The sequence below is a fragment of the Chiloscyllium plagiosum genome, chromosome 18, assembly GCF_004010195.1.
Source record: "Chiloscyllium plagiosum isolate BGI_BamShark_2017 chromosome 18, ASM401019v2, whole genome shotgun sequence".
NCBI classification, from domain to species: Eukaryota; Metazoa; Chordata; class Chondrichthyes; order Orectolobiformes; family Hemiscylliidae; genus Chiloscyllium; species Chiloscyllium plagiosum.
Window position 1 is genome coordinate 59,989,844 of NC_057727.1, and position 15,194 is coordinate 60,005,037.

The 15,194-nt window shown below is 43.9% G+C and overlaps 1 protein-coding gene across 3 annotated transcripts in view; it reads right to left on the reverse strand.

Moving 5' to 3' along the window:
- Nucleotides 1-9,535: 9,535 nt before the first annotated feature.
- Nucleotides 9,536-15,194, reverse strand: part of LOC122559115 (hyaluronidase-2-like) — a 30,822-nt gene continuing 25,163 nt past the window's right edge. For 2 of the 3 annotated variants that reach the window (XM_043708428.1, XM_043708427.1), the window contains exons 3-4: nt 10,914-11,003; nt 9,536-10,482 (exon numbers count right to left, since the gene is read on the reverse strand). In XM_043708428.1, coding sequence (XP_043564363.1) covers nt 10,096-10,482; nt 10,914-11,003 — 477 coding nt within the window. In that variant the 3' untranslated portion in view covers nt 9,536-10,095. The remainder of the gene's footprint in view (nt 10,483-10,913; nt 11,004-15,194) is intronic. The other variant, XM_043708429.1, reaches the window with a different exon arrangement.

Below are 15,194 nucleotides of genomic sequence, written 5' to 3' on the forward strand. Positions count from 1 at the left end.
CAGTGTTCTCTACTCTTTGTTTTATAGTGTAGGATCTCCCCTTCTCCCAACTTCTATCCCTCACAGGACGAAATTCTGGCCGGAAGCTTGTCTTCAAAGTTTGTGAGAAGATTTGTAGCTCGGGTGCTCGTTGCTGTGGTTCTGTTCGCTGAGCTGGAAGTTTTTGTTGCAAACGTTTCGTCCCCTGGCTAGGCGACATCATCAGTGCTTGGGAGCCTCCTGCGAAGCGCTTCTTTGATGTTTCCTCAGGTGTTTATAGTGGTCTGTCCCTGCCGCTTCGCAGGAGGCTCCCAAGCACCGATGATGTCGCCTAGCCAGGGGACGAAACATTTGCAACAAAAACTCCCAGCTCGGCGAACAGAACCACAACAAATCATGAGTGAGTCATGTAGTCATACAAAATAAAAAGGCCAGCTACCAATATTTCATTACAATAGAACTTATGCTATTAGAATCAATACTGAGCTTTGTTTTGTTATACCTTGGCTTGCACAGTGGGAAACTTGGAAAATGCGGTGGTGGTACAATACAGTTTGTCACGTGGACTTTATACCTGTCAGTAACATTCCCTGCCATATTAATGATTTTGTCACACTACTATCCAAACCTAATTAATTCGGCTATGGTTTATATTTCAATACAAAGTGAAGCCCAATTAAAGTTTTAGTGTTTTCAGGATTTTACACAGTTAACACATGTACTCACTGATTTAAAAAATACTGTTATTCCATATGCTACCTACTGAGAACAGTCGGAGGTCTGGATGTATCAACACCAGTCTGCACATCATTTGTTATACATTCTAGTCTGTCTGAAATTAATGTCTGTTCCCTGATATAATACATTGAATGGACTACGTGGATTAACTGATTTTCTCATTAAAATAGTGTAGAATTGCTGATCTTCCTTTTTTTCATATCAGGTTGTTTTAAAGTGGTGCAGTGCTGCACTTGGGCACTGAAACACTGTCATATAAAGCTACTTCTCTCTGTGGCCCAAGCAAACTTTACCATTAAAGTCAGTACAGTAAGGGAACTCCATCAACAAACACATCGACCTGGACCCAATATACCAACCACTACAGCGGACAGCTGAAACTGACAACCGGAAGCGGCAGGGACAGACCACTATAAACACCGGAGGAAACATCAAAGAAGCGCTTCGCAGGAGGCTCCCAAGCACTGATGATGTCGCCTAGCCAGGGGACGAAACGTTTGCAACAAAAACTTCCAGCTCGGCGAACAGAACCACAGGAAGCTTGTCTTATACACCAACATGTATTCATCTGCTAACTCTGCTGCCCTTCTCACTTCCTGAACTTTACGTTTATCCATGTGAATTCTTACCATCTCTGGAAGTGAGTTTTTAAACTCCTCCAGCAGAATAATCTCTCGTAGAGCCTCATAGGTCTTATCCATTTTTAAGGCCCACACTCATCTATCAAAATGACTATGTATAATTCTTTCAAACTCAACATAAGTCTGACCTGGTTCCTTCTTTGTGTTTCTGAACTGCTGTCTATTAAAATAGCCTGTTTAACCTCTTCATAATCTCTTGGCACCTCATCTGACAGTACGGCAAATACCCACTAGCTCTGCCTACCAGTTTAGTCTGAACTAGCATTATCCATAAATCTTCGGACCACTGCATCTGCCTAGTCAAATTTTCAAATGAAATAAAGAAGGCTTCAACATCTTTCTTATCAAAATGTGGCAGAGTTTTGATATTTGTATATATCGCTACCTTCTCTTTTAATCTCCATCCTCTTAACTTGACTTTGATGACTAAGTCGCAATTTCTCAAGTTCAAATCTCTCTCTTTTTGCTCAGTTAAGAACCCTCTCTCTCTTTTTTCTCTGTCTTCTCTTTCTCTCTCCTTTTTTTCTCTCCCTCTTTTTCCTCTTTCTCTTCTCTCTCCCATTGTTCATCTTCTAACTCCATTTTCTTCAATTGTAATTTAAGTTTTTCTAACTCTACTGCACTTGTCTGTTTCTCTGACACATCTAAATGTTTGAGTAATTCCCTTACAATTTCAGCTTTATGTTTGTCCTTGGTTTAACCCAATTCTAGCCTCTTTGCTAATTTTAAGAGTAGGGTCATTTCTTTCTAAATTTTCTTGGCAAATTTGGGAATCATTTTCAAACCCCAGAACCTCTTTACTAATTTTAAGAGCCATTTCTCTCACTTTTAATTTAACCAACCACATGTAACCAAAACTAAACAAATTGTCTCACCTATGTTTTATTTAAAGATCTTGGACACTAACCGGTAAGTGTTTAAATCTACTGGGCTTTTCTCGTACCCCAAATCTATTCAAATCTGTCCAAATCTCAGACTGGATCTGTCTAAACCTGTTCAAATCATGAATCTGAGACCCAAACTGTTCTATTCCTTGCGACAAACCCCCAAACTCTTACGACACGGAGTAAACCCGTCTGCTAATTTAAACCCGACACACAGAGAAGCTAACTCGTGCCTTAATCTGTTAAATTTCGAGAAGTAACCATCCCAGATCTCACTATTTAAAGTAACAATTAACAATTTTATTCTTTTAGTCCAAAAGAGAACATTAAACAACCATTTACAACTCCTTTCTGTTAAACCTATCTTTTACCTCCCGCTCTACAATACTGGTCTGATAAATCCCTTCTTAAATTTTACAGCAAATCAATTTCAAACCTAGTTGTCATCATCAGATGTCGAACTTTCTCTGTAGATTTCTCTAGGTCAGCTTCGGTCTTCTGCTGCACAAATTTCTTAGGGACAGGTACCTTTCAGAGAGCTATTTTGATGGCTGTTGTTGCTTGATAGCTTTTTGCTGTTCTCCCTCTGACTGTTCAAAATGTCTGGTTTTATACCCCAAAAACATCGGATAATTTCATTGGTTTGATGTCATCCCAAACAGAAAAATTCAAATTCGATTGGACTTTGACCTCTGGGGAATAATTTAAACTGATTGGCCAAATTTGAATTTGTGTTTGTATCATGGCAACACAGAACCAGCTATTTGTGTCAAATGTTACATGTTTAAATTGTTCAGCACACTGACTGCTTTCAAGCCTTGCTAGTTTCCTCTCTCTCTTAAAGGTACTGTACACATCTACACCTTCATAACTGAAAATGTGTTGCTGGAAAAGCGCAGCAGGTCAGGCAGCATCCAAGGAGCAGGAGAATCGATGTTTCGGGCATGAGCCCTTCTTCAGGAATGAGGAAAGTGTGTCCAGCAGGCTAAGATAAAACACCTTCATAACAACAGGAAGTAGGGTGTGAGGATAGATGAAGGGCTTTTGCCGAAAATGTTGATTTTCCTGCTGCATGGATGCTGCCTGACCTGCTGTGCTTTTCCAGCACCACACTAATCTAGACTGTGAGGATAGATTGTCAAGTTAGCTGTGGGAGTTGGTGGTCCACCTATCCCCAGAAATGGACACAGAGATGTTGAAGAGGGGAAGGGAGGACTCAGAGATAGACCAGGTGAAGGTGAGAGCAGGGTAGAAATTTGAAGCAAAATTAATTAACATTTCCAATTCCTGATAAGGAAGCAGGATATATCCGTGGGTTGGGCCAGAATTGGACTGGAACCAGGAATGTTACACGTACCCCACAAAGGGAAAGGAATAACCCATCTGAACTATAGAAAGTGAAAGGAGCTAAAAGAGAAGTTGTTCAGGGTGAGGATGAGCTCAGCCAGGTAGAGGAGGATGTTGGTGAACGGAAACGGTTCAGGCCTTTTTACCAGGTAATCTGGAACTTGGAGATACAGAGTCTCCAGACGAGCGACTGATGCTTTTGGACTGAGACGAGGAGCAATGTCTGAACATAGAACAAAGAAAATGTACAGCCCAGGAACAGGCCCTTCAGCCCTCCAAGCCTGATCCAATCCAAATGTACTGTCTAAATCTGTCAGTGAATTCCCAAGCATCTGTATCCCTCTGCTCCCCACCTACTCATGCATCTGTCCAGACACATCTTAAATGAATCTACTGTGCCTGCCTCTACCACCTCTGCTGGCCACGTGTTCCAGACACCCACCACCCTCTGTGTGAAGTACTTGCCGCATATACCCGCCCTTAAACTTTCCACCTCTCACCTTGAAAGTGTGACCTCTCGTTATTGAATCTTTCATCCTGGGAAAAAGCTTGTCTCTATTTACCCTTCATGATTTTGTAGACCTCAATCAGGTCTCCCCTCAATCTCCTTTTTTCTAATGAAAACAAACCTAACCTACTCAACCTGTCTTCATAGCTAGCACCTTCCATACCAGGCAACATCCTCGTAAACCTTCTCTGCATCTCTCCAAAGCATCCACATCCTTTTGGTAATGTGGTGACCAGAATTATACATAGTATTCTAAATGAGGCTGAACCAATGTCTTGTACAATTTTAACATGACCTGCCAGCTCTTATACTCAATACCCCACCCAATGAAGGCAAACATGCTATGTGCCTTCTTGACCACTCTGTCTACCTGTGCAGCAACCTTCAGGGTACAATGGACCTGCACTCCCAGGTCCCTCTGCCCATCAACTTTTCCCAAGGCTCTTCCGTTCATTGTATAATTCGCTCTAGAATTAAACTTGCCTAAATACATCACCTCACATTTGTCTGGATTGAAATCCATCTGCTACTTTTCCACCCAACTCTCCAGTCTATCTATATTCTCCTGTATTCTCTGACAGTCCCTTATGCTTTCTGCTACTCCACCAATCTTCATGTCATCTGCAAACTTGCTGATCATACCAACAGTGCTCACTTCCAGATAATTTATGTATATTACAAAGAACAGTGGCCCCAGCACTGATCCCTGTGGCATGGTAGATTCGCTTAAGATGCGTCTGGACAGATGCATGAGTTGGATGGGGAGCTGAGGGACACAGATGCTTAGGAATTGACCGACAGGTTTAGACAGTGGATTTGGATCGGCTCAGGCTTGGAGGGCCAAAGGGCCTGTTCTTGTGCTGTACATTTTCTGCTCAGGAGATTGTGAATCATTAGAATTCTCCATCCCAGTGAATATATTTAAGCCTGAGTTAGGGTTTCTCGAGGGATTAGGTGTGTGAATGAGAGAGTGGAGGTGAAACTCAGGCTCAGCCAGTATTGTATCAAAGGGTGGAGCCGGTCTGATGGGCTACTCTTTATATTCTTATGTTAATTCTAGCCCGATAGATTCATTAACAAAAATTCAGCAGATCTGCCAGCTTCTGTCCTGAAGAAGAGTCACTTGACCCAAAACATTAACTTTCTCTCTTCACAGATGCTGCCAGACCTACGAGGTTTCTCCAGCAGTTTCTGATTTTTTTTGTTTCTGAATTCCAGCATTTGCAGTTCTTCTGGTTTTGTTGTGCCAATAGATTCTGTTCCTGAATCTGCAGTCTCCTTATCCCTTCCCCGCCTTCTAACAGATTCTTTGATATGTATTACTCTCCTGTCTTTCTTTCCTTCTTTCTCTTACTTACATTTCAGAAGGCATCACAAAGTTCCCATTCCCCTGTGTTCAGACAGCTCACTGTCATTGTTCAAAGATCATAATTCCATGTGCTATTTTGTACCTAATATTCCCCACCAGATCCATTATGCTTCATATTTTTACGCACATGCTGTTGAATCTTGTGATAGCCAGTGGACATCACCTTCAGACAACTCTCTTATTTCTCAAATCTGTTGCCATTTGTCTCTACCCCATCTCATGGACTTTGTTTTTCTTCTGTGCTTCAAGTGGCACCCCCCACTCCACCTCACCCCAACAATTAACACTGGATCCCACTCCCAGTTGTATTTTGCTGCAGTCTTCACCCCATAGTTTAATTGAATATTCTAGAACATTCCCTTAAGGGATAGGACTTTCACAACTGGGAGCTGGAATCTAATTTAATTATAGATTATTCCCAAACAAGAACTACCACATTTCTCACTGGAATCTAACCTGATTAGAAGTTTATGGAGACCATTTCTGAAGTTCAGAAAAATGATGAGTGTAAAGTATTTGCACAAAGATTCTTTTAACGGGACCCCCCAATAAATGATAGAGGTGTTAGGAATAGAAGTGGGATTGTGCCTTCAGTAAGAATGTGCTCAAAATTCAACATCAGCTCCACTTTGTGGTCAGTCTCCAGATCCCATCATTCCAAATATCCCATTGCATCTTTGAATCTCCTCAGGGAACGGGCACCTGGTGGAAAAGCATTCACAGAGTGGAGAAATTGAAAAGTTTCAACGTCAAGAGGGTGTTGGTGTACTCGTGATGTCACTGAACTAGTAACCTAGTGTTGCGAAGTTGGTGTGTGTAAAATTGTCTGAGTAGCAGTTTAAAGTGCACGTGGACAGAGAGCACCCAAATTAAAACATTTTGTATTGAACAGACAAGCAGCATTTTCACCAAGGTAGCAAGTCTTTTAAATTTAGCCAATCAATTTAAATCAAGCCCTTAGATATTAAAAGCCAATTAAGTTTAAATCTGATGGTTTTGACTATCTAGAACCAATCCAATTGTATACAAATTAATAGGTTATTAAGGATATAAAAGTTGAGGGCAGTTGGAAAATCAGAGAGCCAACTGCTGTCTGAAGAGATAACAACTTGCAGCTCTTAGAGAAAGTACCATCTCATTAATAAAGGTACCACTGCATTCTTAGCTAATATTCCAGACAGCAGAATTCACAGAGAGGATACCTCTCACAGAAGAACTGACACAAGAATTTGATGCAGAGAGTTAAAAATCACACAACACCAGGTTATAGTCCAACAGGCTTAATTGGAAGCACTGGCTTTCGGAGCGACGCTCCTTCTCCAAATCAATGTTGCAGAGAGGTGTTCCTGACTCAAGAATTCGAAGGAGAAAGATGTCCCTAAAAGAAGATCAGCAGAGAGGGCGGGGAGCAATCCAGAAGACGTATCCTAGCTGTAATTTTGAGAAACTAAGTTCTATTGTTTTGTTTATATAACTGGGAATTGTATTTATTGAAACAACAAACCATTAGGATTTTGTTTAATTTGAGAATAGTTAGTCGTTAGAGGGGAATTGTTCAGTGTGTTAGTGGTTCTGTAAGTTGGTCACTGTAGGAGTTAGATAAATAAATTGTTACTTATTGATTATAGAGTGAGTGAAAGAATTTAATTTCATTTAAACTCTCCTTTATAACAGACTGGGGAGTGAGAAGTAGGTTATACCATCGTTCACACTTCTTTTAACACACTATGAGGTGAAGTGTGCCTCTCTGGATGTTTTGGTTTTAGTTATCAGCGCAGGGTGGCGGTGGTGGTTAACCTCCACTTTCTAACACAAGGCATCAGACTAAAGTTCTGGGGACACAGCTCATTACTGTCACTGTCTGAATTTACATTCATTTAATAAAATTTTGCTACTCACAGTGATTATGACCACCAGACCAATGTTGATTGTTGTGAAAACCCATTTACTTCATAAATGCCTTTACAGAGTGTAACCCAGCCCGGCCTACGTGTAACTCCAGACCCATAATACAAAGTGATTGACTCTTCACTGCTCTGTGGACAGTTAGTAATAGGCAAAAAATGCTGGTCCATAAATGAAAAAAATAGCCATTTATGATACGGATGCCATTCCTCCCAATGAGTCTATGCCACTTGGAGAGAGAAATCTAGTCACTCCTCGCTTACCCCTCACAGCTGTCTGCCCCTCCCGTGTCCAATTTCCTTTTGAGACCTTTTACCATCTTAATTTCCTCCACCTCCTTGATCAGGATGTTCCCAGTCTTTACATCTTGCTGTGAAAAAGCTCCCCTCAACCTCCTTTGCTCACAGGGTTGTTACTCCTGGTTAGTTAACTAGCCTTGTAATCAAACCTCCTTATCCCTGAACCATTCTGGTAAATCGCCCTGACCTCCCTCACCCCACATCTAGGCCTCATTACCTCTGCTTGCTGACTCCTGCCCAGTCTGATGCCAAGACATTGCATCTGCAATCTCTCGGCCTGGCTAGTGCTCATCCAATTCAGCAGGGTCTCCAGTCCACTCTATACGCCGCCTCCTCCATCACACACCTCCCCTCTCCCCATGTCACTGCCTCCTTGACACCCCATTCTCTCTCTCCCTTTCCCTTGTCACCCCAATCTGTTTCCCTCCCCCCTGCTCCTGCCCAGACAGGATGGCAGTGGAGTAGGACACACCAGCCAGAGCTCGTTGACTCTGCTTGTTCTTCGTCTTCTCTTTTCCTTCCTCTTTTGTTTTCTTCTTCTTCTCTCAGGCCTGTGACTCCCGACCTCCAGCAGCATCCTTCTGGAAATGGCATTTGACCGGCGTGGACTGGAACCAGGGTCCAGCGTGGTCTGTTGTACTGAACTTTTATTTCTGCAACGCTGGAGATTTTATTTCTCTGTTGCCCAAAATCTTGCAACTAAAAGGTGTGACTGGGTATATTTGTAATTGGCGATGTATAATGTTTCACTGTACATGTACTCATTGAGTATTTGTGACAATAAAAGTTATTCTATTCTATTCTCTCTACCCTACCTCCATCACTGTTTCATAAGACTCAAGAGCAGAATTAGGCCATTCAACCCATAGAGTTTGGTCCATCATTTGATCATGGTTAATGTGTTTCTCAACTCCATTCTTCTGCCCTTCTCCCCATGACCCTTGATCCCTTTACTAAATCAAGAATCTGTCTATCTCTGTCTTAAATACATTCAATGACTTGGCCTCCACAACCCCTGCAACAATGAGTTCCACAGAGTCACCACCCTCTGGCTGAAGAATTTCCTCCCCATCTCAGTTCTAAAGGGTCATCCCCTTGCTCTGAGGCTGTGCCCTCAGGTCCTGGTCTCTCCTACTAGTGGAACCATCTTCTTCACTTTCACTGTATCAGGATCTCTCTGTATTCTGCAAGTCTCAATCAGACCCCTAAACTCTGAGTTCAAACGCAGAGTCCTCAACTGCTCCTCATATGACAAACCCTTTCATTCCTGGGATCATTTTATAAACACAACTCTTTCCCTCTCTGTCACACACTCTCTCTTACCCCTTACTCTCCCCCCACCCGCACTCTCCGTCATTCTCTCTCCCCCACCCTCCACCACTCACTCTCTCCCCCTCTGTCATGTTCTGTACTCATATCATTCTTTCCACTGTCTCCCACCCTCTCAGTTCTTCCATGGAAATAAAAATTCCCCCACACTCCAATACCACTATTTGTTGAAAGAAAAGGATCGATGACCACCGAAGAAACAACATTATGCAGTCATGTGATGAAATTCCATCAAATTAAAGTTGGTCCCTCACTTCCCCCCTCAGTGCTCACCCCTCACTTTTTCCTCAGCCCTTCAATCCTCCCTCCACCATCCCTGACCTAGCTCCCCCTTCACTTGCTCCTCATGCTCCCTCATCCCTTCCTGCCTCCACCAGCCACTCCCCTCAGCCTAATCATACCCTCCTGACTCAGAGACTGAGCTCCACCTGGAACCTGGGCTGATGGGAAGATATTCACATGGGATCTGCAGCATCTCTTTAAAGCCACCGAACAGAAACTGGTCCTTTTAAAAAAATACACCTGTACAACTTTGATCCTGATCCACAGTGTTTTACTGACAACAACATAATATTATTAACACTGACGCGCATGGTTTCTGGAAGATTGTGTCCCAATTAACTGACAGAAAACTTGTCTTTGGTTTTGTATTTTACCCTCAGTGAGAAGCAGCAATGAATCTGACACATTCAGCAACAGGAACGTTTACAGAATACAGCTCACCCCAAGCCAAAAATATCACCACTCCCTCGCTCCACCCACACTGCCCTCTCGATCCCCCACATCACTCCCCTCACTCCCCCCATGCTGCCCCCTCAGTACTCCCACACTGCCCCCACTCTGGACACCGCCCCCTCCACACCGCTCCCACTCCCGACACCTACCACAGCTGCTTTTCCAATAAATATCAGGAGAAATATCAGAAATTGTTCACCAGCAAACAAACAATGTCTCTTTATACAATTCAATATCTTAAAAAATAATGTTCCCATCTAGAAAGGTTCAGGAGCTTTGGATCGTATGATTGGCAGAAATGCTTTGACTGTAACAAATTCCCTTCTCAGAAACATCAATCCTGGCTTGAAAAGAGGAAGTGTTAGATCGTCAAAGAGAGCAGCACTGTTATGATGAGATTCAGAGCAGAAGACAGAGGGAGCTGGCAGCCGCTGGTCTCAGTGCTGCAGCTTTGACCTGTCCAACCCCGATAACAGCGGCACTGGAAATTCTCCTGGAACTGCCTGATGTCATCAGATCGCAAGGATCCAGTGAGCAGCAGCTTGGGTCCTTCAGTCACATTCTGCTCCAGGATCTGGAAGCTGTTTGCATTGAGGTGAAGGTAAGCATTAGATTGACTGTCCCTGCGCTCACACCGACCCTGGCCATGGCATAACGTCTGGCTGCAGTACTGTGCAGCCATTGTCACGTTCAGGATGTATCGACCAAAATGTCCTTCCAGGTACCTCCTTAACACCTTACAGCGACTCTAGAGAACAAAAGGGGAACAAGAGTCAAACCTACTCCAGAACCTGACCATCATCAAACCAAAGATATATCCTGCTTTGAGGCAACTCAGAAAATTTGAAATAGAAAATGGGGGGAATGGGAGGAGGAGGAGGAGAGAGAGCAGCGGATTCAATGGAGCCAGTGCCATGTCCTGCAAGTCTCTGTACAATGACTGCCCCAGGGACAATGAACACTAGGTGGGATCCTGGCTGAAACCATTAGCCCAGTGACAACCTCCCCTTGACCGAGATCATTCAGCAGCTCTGTCTTGGTTGGACCTGGAAGGGTCCAGTAACCCAGGGAGGCAGAACAGAGGAGTCACTCAGTGCATTAAAGGGGAAGATGGTCATGAAGCAAAAATTATAAAGCAACTGAGCAGCTTAGCAGGGATGACAAAGGGTTAATCCTCACCTCACTGTTACTGTAATCTGCATCACCCCAAAAAATGATTCCAGCTGCTCCCAGGGCTGCTGTCTCTCCAATGGTTGTCAGCAGATCCTGCTGTGTAAAAGAGAACACCAGAACTGAAGTTACCAAACTAGCACAGATCCAATTTGGAAATTGTCTCCTTACACACTGACTGTTCTCCAGCCTACCATTTTTATGTTCAAACCTAAAAAATGTTGGCAAACTATTGGACTGTGTAGGCATCAGCCTGCGCACTCACTATCAGTTCCCAAGAATCACCTGAACCCCTTTTCACCAGTGACCTATTCAGGAACTGGCTCAGACCCAGACTGTGCCAAAAGACAAATACCTGACAGCAGACAGCGTCGCAGTGAGCGCAGTTGGGGCGGCACGGTGGCTCAGTGGTAAGCACTGCTACCTCACAGCGCCAGGGACCCAGGTTCGATTCCTGCCTCAGGCGACTGTCTGTGTGGAGTTTGCACATTCTCTGTGTCTGCGTGGGTTTCCTCTGGGTGCTCCAGTTTCCTCCCACAGTCCAAAGATTTGCAGGCTAGGTGAATTGGCCATGAAAAATTGCCCATAGTGTTAGGTGCATTAGTCAGGGATAAATGTAGGGTCGGGGAATGGGTCTGGGTGGGTTACTCTTCGGAGGGTCAGTGTGGACTTGTTGGGCCAAAGGGCCTGTTTCCACACTGTAGGGAATCTAATCTAATCAGTGAGCGTCGCAGTGAGTGAGATGGGGTGGGATGAGCAGTCGGTTCATGTTTAAAAAGTGTGACATTACACAAAATCTATAATTTCATTGGCTGGTAAGAAACAGCTGTTAGAGACTATCTGTAAATTTCCATAAATTAGAAAAGTCTATTGTTATGCACTAGAGACAAGTAAAAGTCAAAACATTACAATGAAATACTATAAGTAAATCAAAGTAGGCAGAGGGAAGGAGAGTAAAGTCAATGTTCGAGTAGTAAGTTTAAGTCTAAGTGATGGCAAGGCAGGGAGCTCAGTCCCATGTGGTGCATGACTAACATGTGGGAAATCTTCATTGCTCCAGGCACTCTGAATGGCCACATCTGTAGGAGGTGTACTCAATCTGATCAGCCTGAGAGAGGGATTCACAGCGTCAATGTCAGCTGGACAAAGAGCAATGCATCCTTGAGGCTGGGTGTTATGTGGACAGCACATTTTTAAACGTGGTCACCCTGCCTTTAAAGAAGGGCAGTCAGAATAAGAGAGGCAGGAAATCTCCAGAGTGCGGTGCACCCGAGAGAAGTTTCTCTGGGTTACAATGCAGCTGACTCTGTAGCCACCACCGCTCCAGGTCACATCAAAGCTGCGTTCCTATCAAAACAGCTGTCTTTAGAAGGTAAATAGAAGCAAAAACTAAAAACAAACTAAGAAAAGAAGAAGAGAAAACAGCAAATAAAAGAACGAGAGAAAGCCTGGATGATGCCAACTCCACCACTGCCGCCATCTTGAAAAATATGTTCAAAACTGTTCACAGTTTCTCTTCGTTAGGAAACAGTGAAAGTGACAATTTTTCTGGGGAGTGCAGTCACAGCCCAGCTGCAGAAGGTGGGGAGCAGAAAGAGAGGGACAACAATAGTGGTAGGAGACTCAATAAAGGGGAGTACAGACGGGTGATTATGCAGCCTCAGACACGACTCTACGATGGGGTATTGTCTATGTGGGGCTAGGGTCAAGGATGTTACTAACGGCTCTGAAGGGGAAGGACAGACAGCGTGGCTTACATTGTGGTATCAGCTCCAACATAACCTCTCTGCTTTATAATCAAAGCAATGACTGATAAAGGTAGGTGTCCCATAGTCCTTCTTAACTATCCTATTAACCTGTCCTGGAACCTTCAGTGACCTGTGGATAAGCTCTCCAAGATTCCGCTGTTCCTCTAAGCTTTCTAGTGTCCTGCCATTGAGTGCTCCCTTGTCCTGTTCCTTCTTCCAAAGTGCATCACCTCACATTTACCAGGGTGAAATTCCACTTGTCACTGATCTGACCAATCCATTTATATTCTCCTGTAACCTAACAGCTTCCTCCTCACTATCAACTACCTGGCCAATTTTTGTGTCATCCAAAGTTATTTATCTTCCTCCACCAATTCTCATTGATATCCTTTAAGAATATTACAAACAACGAGGGACCCATCACTGATCCCTGTGGTACACCACTGCACACCAGGTTCCACACACCACATTCTCGCACCACCCTCTGTCTCCTGCTATGAAGCCAATTTTGGATCCACCTTGTCACATTATTCTGGATCCCATGTACTCACTTATCTCATATGGAATGGAGTTTAGCTGGTAAGATGGATAGAGAACTGGCTTAGTCATTGGAGACCAAGAGAAGTGGTAGAAGGATACATTTTGAAATGGAGGTTTGTGACAATTGGTGTTACACAGGGACCAGTGCTGGGACCTCTGCTGTTCATGATCTACATAAATGATTGTCTAATTAGTAAGTTTGCAGACAATACAAAGATTGGCAGAGTTTGGAGGTTTGGCAGATAATGGGGAGGATTGTCAGAGGATACAGCAGGATATAGATCAATTGGAGGCATGGGCAGAATAATGGCAGATGGAATTTAATTCAGACAAATGTGAGGTGATGCATTTTGGAAGATCAAGTACAGGTGGAAATTATACAGTGAATGGCAGAACCCTGAGGAATATTGATATGCAGAGGGATCTGGGTGTGCAGGTCCACAGAAGGTGACAGTGCAGGTAGTTATAGTAATAAATGTCTATGGCATGCTTGCCTTCATTGGAAGGGTCGAAAAGTGTGGTGCTGGAAAAGCACAGCAGGTTAGGCAGCATCTGAGGAGCAGGAGAATCGACGTTTCAGGTATATGTCCTTCCTAAGGAATTTTGGATGGTGGGCGTTTGCTGAGAGATAAATAGGAGGGGTTGTGGGGTGGTGCTGGGGGTGGGGGTCAGGTTGTTGGGAAGGTGATAGGTCGATGCAGGTGGGGACTGATGGTGATAGGTCGGATCAGAGGGTGGAGTGGATAGGTGGGACAATTGGACAGTCATTGGAAGGGGCATTGAGTATAAAGGATAAGCAAGTTAAACTGTAGGTTTATAGAACTTTAATTAGGCCACACTTGGAATATTGTGTACAGTTCTGGTCACCACACTACCAGAAGGATGTGGATGCTTTGGAGAGGGTACAGAAAAGTTTTTTTTTTAAATTTTTAAATAATTTGTGGGATATGAGCATCGCTGGCTGGGCCCAGTATTTATTGCCCATCCCTAGCTGCCCTTGAGAAGATGGTGGTGAGCTGATTTTTTGAACCGCTGCAGTCCGTGTGATGTGGGTTGACCCACAATGCTATTAGGAGGGAATTCCAGGATCTTGACCCAGCAACAGTGAAAGAAAGACAATATATTTCCAATTCAGGATGCTGAGTGGCTTGGAGGGGTATTTGAAGGTAATGGTGTTCACATTTATCTGCTGCCCTTGTCCTTCTAGATGAAAGCGGTCGTGGGTTTGGAAGGTGCTGCCTGAGAATTCTTGGTGAGTTTCTGCAGTGCATCTTGTAGATAGTACACACTGCTGCTACTGAGCGTCGGTGGGGGAGGGAGTGAATGTATGTGGATGCGGTGCCAATCAAGTGGCTGCTTTGTCCTGGATGATGTCAAGTTTCTGGAGAATTGTTGGAGCTGCACCCGCCCAGGCAAGTGAGGAGTATTCCATCACACTCCAGACTTGTGCCTTGTAGATGGTGAACATCAGGAGTCAGGAGGCGATTTAATCGCCACAGTATTCCTAGCCTCTGACCTCCTCTTGTAGCCACTGTGTTTATGAGATGAGTCCAGTTTAATTTCTGGTCAATGATAACTCCCCAAGATGTTGTTGTGGGGGATTCAATGATAGTAACACTGTTGAATGTCGAGGGGTGGTGGTTAGATTGTTTCTCATTGTGATGATCCTTACAGGATCTGTATCCCCGTGTTCTCGTCCTTTTCATGTATTCGTCCAATTTTGGTGGGTTCCTTGATCCCACCACGGCAGGTGGTGGAATTTGAATTCAATAAAAGAACTCTGGAATTAAGAATCAGGAAGTCATTGTCGATTGTTGGAAAAACCCATCTGGGTCACTAATGTCTTTTAGGGAAGGAAACTGCCATCCTTACCTGGTTTGGCCTACATGTGATTCCAGACCCACAGCAAACTGGTTGACTCTCTGTTGCGGAGAAAGTGAGGTCTGCAGATGCTGGAGATCAAAGTTGAAACTTTATTGCTGGAACAGCACAGCAGGTCAGG